The sequence below is a fragment of the Cyprinodon variegatus genome, unplaced genomic scaffold (genome assembly GCF_000732505.1).
Source record: "Cyprinodon variegatus isolate N-32 unplaced genomic scaffold, C_variegatus-1.0 Scaffold798, whole genome shotgun sequence".
NCBI classification, from domain to species: Eukaryota; Metazoa; Chordata; class Actinopteri; order Cyprinodontiformes; family Cyprinodontidae; genus Cyprinodon; species Cyprinodon variegatus.
The window spans coordinates 141,694-149,079 of record NW_015151251.1 but is presented as its reverse complement, the minus strand read 5'-3'; the positions used below and the strand labels follow the sequence as shown (position 1 = coordinate 149,079).

Sequence of the window (7,386 nt, the reverse complement as noted above, 5' to 3'; positions counted from 1 at the left end):
ACGCACCCCAAGACTCCTCGTTATGCGGCCTTAATATGCGCCCTTCTTTTTGCCCGATTTGAAGGACGGTCCGATGTATCCTCTTTACCCTTGGTTTTCCCAGAAATCATTGCGAGACCAAGCAAGCCGGCTGCTCCGTGATCAGAGGAAAGGTTACTTGGCGCTGAACAGTGGTGAAAATTGGAAGTGCAGTTTAATATAATAAAAGTATTTGAATAGTTTCGTCTGAAATGAATGAAAATAGTTGTTTTAACTGTTATTGAGTCAGATATGTGGCAGAAATGTTTGGTTTATCTAAAGGTTTTTATCTGTTACTGTTTAAATGAGTTTGGCTGTAATTTAAGGACACATTCTAATGTATCTGCAGTGCAGGGACTGATAGGATTTTTATTTTTTTTTATTGCTGTTTTGCACAGTATGCTTAACTAAGTATTTTTTGTTGAATATTAGAGATTTTGCAGATATATATTTTATACATACATTGTTTAGATTTACTTATATAATATATTATGATTATTGAAATCAATAATCCGAAGATTTAAAGTGTAAACTGTAAAGGTTGACATTTTTTGGAACATTTTTCTACTTTTCACTAAATGTACATTAACCAGAAATTTGAATTTTACGTAGTGGGACGTTATAGGCTTATTTGGATAATCCTGATTCAAAATCTCCTTTGTAGAAACTAGGCAAAAACTAACAAGGTTGATCTACGTGTAAGATATTCGTCAAGATTATCTTTGAGCTTTTGGTGATGTCAGGAAGGAGACGTCAGATTAGGGGTGGAGTTAACGATCAAGGTAAAGCGTTCAGTTTGTTTGCAGTACAGGTGATCCTCGGTTTCGGTGAGAGGAGATCATGGGGAAACTTGAGACGTTCGAGATTGAGTTTAAAGATAAAAAAGACTTGTACGTCCCGGGAGAATCAATTTCTGGAACCGTGACAGTCAAACTGAACCAGCCGATCCAATGCAAAGGTAGGACAATTAACGCTCTCACCTGTTTTGGACACTGAACAAGGAAGTGGGAAGTTATTCAAAGTGAGGCTTTCCGCTTTTTTATGTTGTTTTCCCCTCCTCACCTCTATGACCAGGTGACGCTGTGCTTTATTTGAAGTTTTTTTATTCTTCCAGTCTAATTTCTGTGACCCAACAGCTTGAGCTAAGGAAAGCTATGGAATACAATGTAGGCCTGGCTGTTTTTGAATTGGTGCCAGACTAGAGCGATATATCTGGGATTCAAAAGTTGGCTCCTTTTGTTTTATGTGTGACCTGCTTTTTAATTGCAGGCATATTAACTATGGCACTGTTACACCCTTGCACCATCTAACTAACTAACTAAATAACTAAATAACTAAATAACTAACCCACCCACCTAGCCTCCCTGTTGAGTTATAACATTGAAGCACTTCAAACCCGTAGGGATCACATGAAAATACAGAATTCAGGTGAATTAAAATAACCGTTATACTTTCAAAAGTTTTTAGTGGCTTTCATTGCTGATGATTGAATAGGCCTACTGAATAAAAATAAATAAAATCAGCTGCTGTCTTATTGATTACACTGGGATCCATTTATTAAAGCAGTTAAAAAAGGAATTGACTATAGCTAGGTTCAAAGTGTTATTAATCTAGTATTTTATAGCTGTCGAGTACTGAGATTGGAACAACTGAACTTGAGAACAGCACAAAACAAACCCGTCATAATTTTCCAAATCACTTTACCCACCTTATTCTCATGGGCTCAAGCTACTCGGTCCAAGTGGGGAGGTGAAACTTCACTTCCTCACCATTTTCTTCCTTGTTGGGAGTGCCCCTCTGTTTATGGTATTTCCAGTTTGTCAAGATTCCTGTTTGGGCAGATCAGGTTGCTTCTCTAATAAAAGCAAGTTGGACGTTAATATCAGATGTATATTTCTAGGTAAATATTTTCATTGTTATAGAAGTTTCTGTCTTTAACAGTTTTTATTTCTCATCCAGTTGATCTTCTGGGGTTCCTATAATTGGAAAAATTTTAAATGAAGACAATTTGTTCACTGACTGTAGCTACGTACCTGTGGAAACAATTAGGTTTTTCTACTAGCTTTTTAGAAAATTATTCCCACAAATTATGTTATAACAAGCCTCTGTTCTGGCAGATTTGCAAAACATCCTGTAGGTTACGTTCACACTGCAGCCAAATCAGATTTTTGTGGCTCATATGCGACCTGTATCTGATCTTTTCATGTCTGTCTGAACAACACACTGATTTGTTTTTCAGTCTGACGCAGGCCACTTGGCTATGTGGTCCTGAATCTGATACGAATCTGATCTTTTCAAATGCGTCTGAACAGCCAGGTCGCATTCATCCGACCTGAACACCATTACCACCCGACAAAGGTCACTATACTGGGTCTTGCTATGAAGAAGCGGCAAGAAAAAACAACCGTGGCAGAAGATGATGCGGAGAGCAGTGTTTATGTTTCACCATCTTGATGGCGCTCTGGCACTACCATCCATGTTTACTTCCATGAATGCAGAGCACGCTGGCCTGTGATGTCATTGCAATGTCCTCTACTGCGCATGCAGGACACTTGCGTTGTATGACTGCAGTTCACGCAGGAGATCTCACATACAAGTTGCATATATTTGGAAATGTCAACAGCAACACAAAAAAATTCGTATTTCACCAAAAAAATCGGAATTGAGCATCAAGGCCTGCCGTGTGAACGTAGCCTTAGAGTGAAGGCAATTGATTCTGCCAGACCTGTGGCTTCCTGCTGCACAATTTTTGTGAGGACTGCATGCAAGAAGATTGTGCAATATCAGTTATTTAAATATATATATATATATATATATATATATATATATATATATATATATATATATATATATATATATATATATAATATAAAACTTTAAATATTAGGAATGATACGCCTTTCTTCATATTCTCTCCTCTTCTTACTTTACATTCTGTCGTTTTAGCATTTTGTTTTTTGCAACTTCCACTTTCTTCGACCAGCTAAATATTACATGTAAAATACAAGTTTAGCATTTAGAATAATTTAGCCAACAGTTAACTGCTTTTTAAAATATCCTTCATGACAAGAATATTGCACATCCTTCTATTTAACTGAGGATATATTTATATGCTGTGCCACGTTATTCTGTACATTAGCAGCCTAACCAGAACACACAAAAAGTATCAGGAAATAAACCTGTCATTCATAAACCAGACAAAAATATTATTAAATGCACTTAAAGAAATAAGTAAAAATAAAGTTGAAGATTATAATATATACAATTCGATTTCTTTTATAAGATGGCGCTTGGCGATTTAAGGCTTTATATGTGAAGAGACGGATTTTAAATTCTATTTTAGATATAACAGGAAGCCAATGAAGATAGCTAAAGGCTGAAACCTGTGTCCTGGCAACCATTAGATGAGTTTAATCTTTGTCCCGTCTGTTTTTTTGTTTGTTTTTTCCATCTGCAGCCGTGAAAGTGAACTGCAATGGTTTCTGTGGTATCACTAGTAAGATAAATGACACAGCATGGACAACAGAGGAGCAGTACTTCAACAACACCCTCTCTGTTTCAGACAAAGGTAATTTGCAGCACTGATGAGACTGTTAATATAAATGTCAAGTCTCCCTAACGTTTCTATTGTAAGTAAGCTTAGCAGCACCAATAATGTTTACCATATTATTGATTATTTCTGTGTCATAAAATTGGTAGTATCACTGTGTAAAGTTTGTAAACTTAAAGTTGTAATTGTCCACTTAGCCACTAAATGTAAAATAAAGCTAATTGTTTCTCTGTTCTCTCTGTGTCCCGTCCAGGAACCCTGAAACAGGGAGAGCACAAGTTCCCTTTCAAGTTCCTAATACCAGGTAGGTAGGGTTTGATAGCGGGGTTTTTCCCTTAGACTAAGAACAGCTCTCTAGACTATTTCATTTTTTAAAGTGCCACCTTGATAAGGTAAGTAGCAGTAATAGAAAAAAACAAAATTGTGATGAAAAACAGTAATGTAAACATATGACTCTATAGTTACAGTTCAACATCCATTTAATTAACATTCTTTTTTTTTTTTTTTTTTTTTTTACAAGGGTTTTGCTCTTGTATTTCCTATCATGCTAACTTTTTGAATGTGGATTTATAGCCAGATCTTGCCCTAGAGTAGTAGCGGTTACCAGCAACTCTTAGATTTTTTTTAATAATTGGATAGTGACATAAAAATTCTATACAGTTATATTTTAAAACGCTGCCTTTTAAGGTTCCTGGGTAACCAAAGACCAAGATGGCTCTGATGAATTCCACTAAGAAGAACTTGCATTTAAAGCTCTTCAAAATTGTTGCTGAATCAACTGTTTATGTACTAAAAGAGCCCCTTTTGCCAAACAATTGGTTATACTACAAATTACATTAACATTATTTATGTTATAGTAATTGGATACAGTACCCTGTGTACCAATTACCTTTTGTGTTCTACCCTACTTCAGAAGGATGATGGCTCCCTTCTGGGCACTTGTCAGGTCAGCATCCTTGTCCATGATAATGTAGCAAACTGACCAAGAGTGAGAGGCCATTTCACAGCTCAGGAAACCTTTGCACGTATTTTGAGTTATTTAGTTGAATTTATGTGATGATTTTTATGATTTTCACTTCCTGAGATAACTACTAAAACATAATGCACTTTTACCTTGGGCTGGGCGATAAAAATAGATTAATCTAGTTTCTTTGTTCATGACTGTTTCATTTTTGGAAACCTGCATTTTTTTAAACTAATCCTCTCCATAGGTTTTCATAGCTCACAGTTACATCAGTTTTTTGTTCTTATATTAGAACTCTTCTCATAACTGATAAACTAGGTCTCTTTGTAAAACCACTATCTGTTTAGTTGGTTGCATTTTCACTGTTTGTTGTGAAACGTGATTGTTTTACAAGCATGTTTCACAAAAAGTCTTCAAAATCAATATAAGCCATTTTGTTGTTTTGATTTAGAAATTTAAATGAAAAAAATTTAATTTAGCAGGAAACTACATTCAAGATTAGATATTGAAGCCATATCTTCCACCTGACTTTTACCTAATATTCTGAGTTTTGAGTTGTGCCTGTAAGTACTGACTGGTGATTGAAAAGCTATATTAGTATATGTGCCCATTAAGACTGGATAATTTAGAATTAACTTCTCATGCAGAATTTGATAAAAATAAGTGGTTTGTTGTACATTTCAGCAGCTGTAGGGCAGCTTTGCCTCGCTGAAAAAAGGGAGCCAGATACCCAACCCCTTCTTCCAAGATAGTGGTTGGGGGTTTGATTCCAGCTTCCCCCAGCCACCTGATCCTCAGACAGAACAGTGAACCCCATTTGTATTCTAATCTATGTGTCAGTGTGTTATGTGTTCATTTAGTTTTTTTCTTTGTTTATAGATACAAAAAGTTCAGCATTCCAAAACAAAACACAACAATGGCACTTAAAGCGGTCATAGAATGATTCTATAGGGTATTTGGTGCTGGTCCTTAAGGGCTCTGTATAGAGTGTGTAACATTGGTTGGGCTGAAAATGGCATATTTACTGTTCTATGAGCCCTAATGCAAGCCTGGTTAAGAGCCCCAAAATAAAACTACAGGTTTACTTCCTTTTATGGTGTGTTCATGAATATGTAGATGAGCTGTGCACTGATTGGTTGGTTTACAATGAGGGAAGCTGCTGAGCAAAGACTCATCATAGCAAGAGGCACTCACTCACAGAAAAATCAAATTGTTAAAATGGTAGGGTGACGAGATGTCCTCTTTTCCCTGGACATGTCCAATATGTCCGGCGGGGGGGAGGGTTCAAAATCGTCCGGGATTTTGGTAGACTGCAGTGCAGCACGTAGTCGAAACACACCCGGCAGTTAATCTGAGCTGTCAGCTCTGGGACTGGTCCAGGAACCTCAGCGAAACGGGGGCAAGGAGCCAGCGGGGGACACGGCGGCCGAACCTGACCCGTTGACTGTAGCCTGGAGACTGCCAGCCTTGTGCTTCCCCCCGCCGGCCTTACCGGCCCTCAGCCCCGCTCCTCCGGCTGAGGATGGGCGGCTTATGGCTCTCTGCTGAGCTTCGGCCCAGTCAGTGGCCCAGCAGTCGACACCTAATAGCCATCCCGAGTTTAGGTCAACTCCGTTTTATAATGGAAGTGTAGAATTGTGAAAATTGCAGAGAAAGGAGGTGTCAATGAAGTTTGAACTTCTCCTTACATCTGTTTCACCCACTAAACTATTGTTATTCATCTATGTTAATGTAAACTCGGTTTTGCATTCTATGACCCCTTTAATGAATTGCACTGAAAAAATAAAGCCTGGTTGTTTGATTTGAATGGCAGGTGCTCAGGATTGTTTTAATGAATGCCAACATATTGTCCTGTGATTAATGGGTTTTGCATACTATTTTGATTTAACAAAGATTTGGTTAGGATGTTACTGTTCCTTTTCACTCTACACCAATTCTTGCATTGTTAACGTTCACTGTGAGAGATCAGACATACCTTTGATATTGGCTGTAAATTATTCAGATACAGGTATGCTTCTGTTGCGAAATTGTTGGTAGCCTCTGAGATTTGGAGATGCATATTAATAGACAAGACTCTTATGGTGTTTTACTGGGAACCCCTTTAACAATAGTCTCTGGTTCATGCAAGATTTGTACGGATTTCAGTTGGACCCCTAGTATCTTAACACTGATACAGCCTATGGTGTCAAGTAAATCTTTAGTTCTCCTTTCTCCAAAACAATTCAATTCAATTTCAATTAGGGCTGCAACAACGAATCGATAAAATAGATAAAAATCGACTTTTAAAAGTGCTGGCAACGAATTTCATCATCGATTAGTTGTGTTGCGCGATTAATGCGTCATCCGCCGCCGCCGTCATCACTGCCACTTGACTGAAACGGGGGGAGAAAAAAAAAATACCACAGAGCGAGCCAGCGCTGCAGGTGCAGTGTTGCCAACTCAGCGACTTTTCAGACCCCTCCAGCGACTATTTTTCAAAAAAGTGACTAGTGACAAATCTGGCGACTTTTTACAGTGTCACTGGCGGCTTTTGGATACTCTTACGTGAAAGCATGTATTGTTCCTACTTTGCCGTGGGGCGCCTCCCCCATCCCAACCTCGTTCTCCCACAGGAGTCCCTCTCATGACGCTGAGGGTAAAAATCCTGCAGTCAGAGCTGCAGGATTTTTACCCTCAGCGTCATGACTGCAAATGAAGCGCGCATGCGCCGGGATTGACGGCTCAAATTGATCACAATTATTAAAATAGCCTGCGCTTTGTAAAGTAAAAAAAGTCGTAACAAGCAACTTTTGTAAAAACAAATTAACATGGCACGGAACCACCATGTTAGTTTTGTTTTAAAGTGGGGAAACGT

General features: G+C 38.2%; 1 protein-coding gene across 1 annotated transcript in view; it reads left to right on the top strand.

Annotated features, from left to right (window-relative positions):
- The first annotated feature begins 788 nt into the window (after positions 1–788).
- Positions 789–7,386, top strand: part of LOC107098657 (arrestin domain-containing protein 1-like) — a 23,303-nt gene continuing 16,705 nt past the window's right edge. Inside the window, exons 1-3 of the mRNA XM_015396430.1 lie at positions 789–976; positions 3,476–3,586; positions 3,822–3,872. Coding sequence (XP_015251916.1) covers positions 859–976; positions 3,476–3,586; positions 3,822–3,872 — 280 coding nt within the window. The 5' untranslated portion in view covers positions 789–858. The remainder of the gene's footprint in view (positions 977–3,475; positions 3,587–3,821; positions 3,873–7,386) is intronic.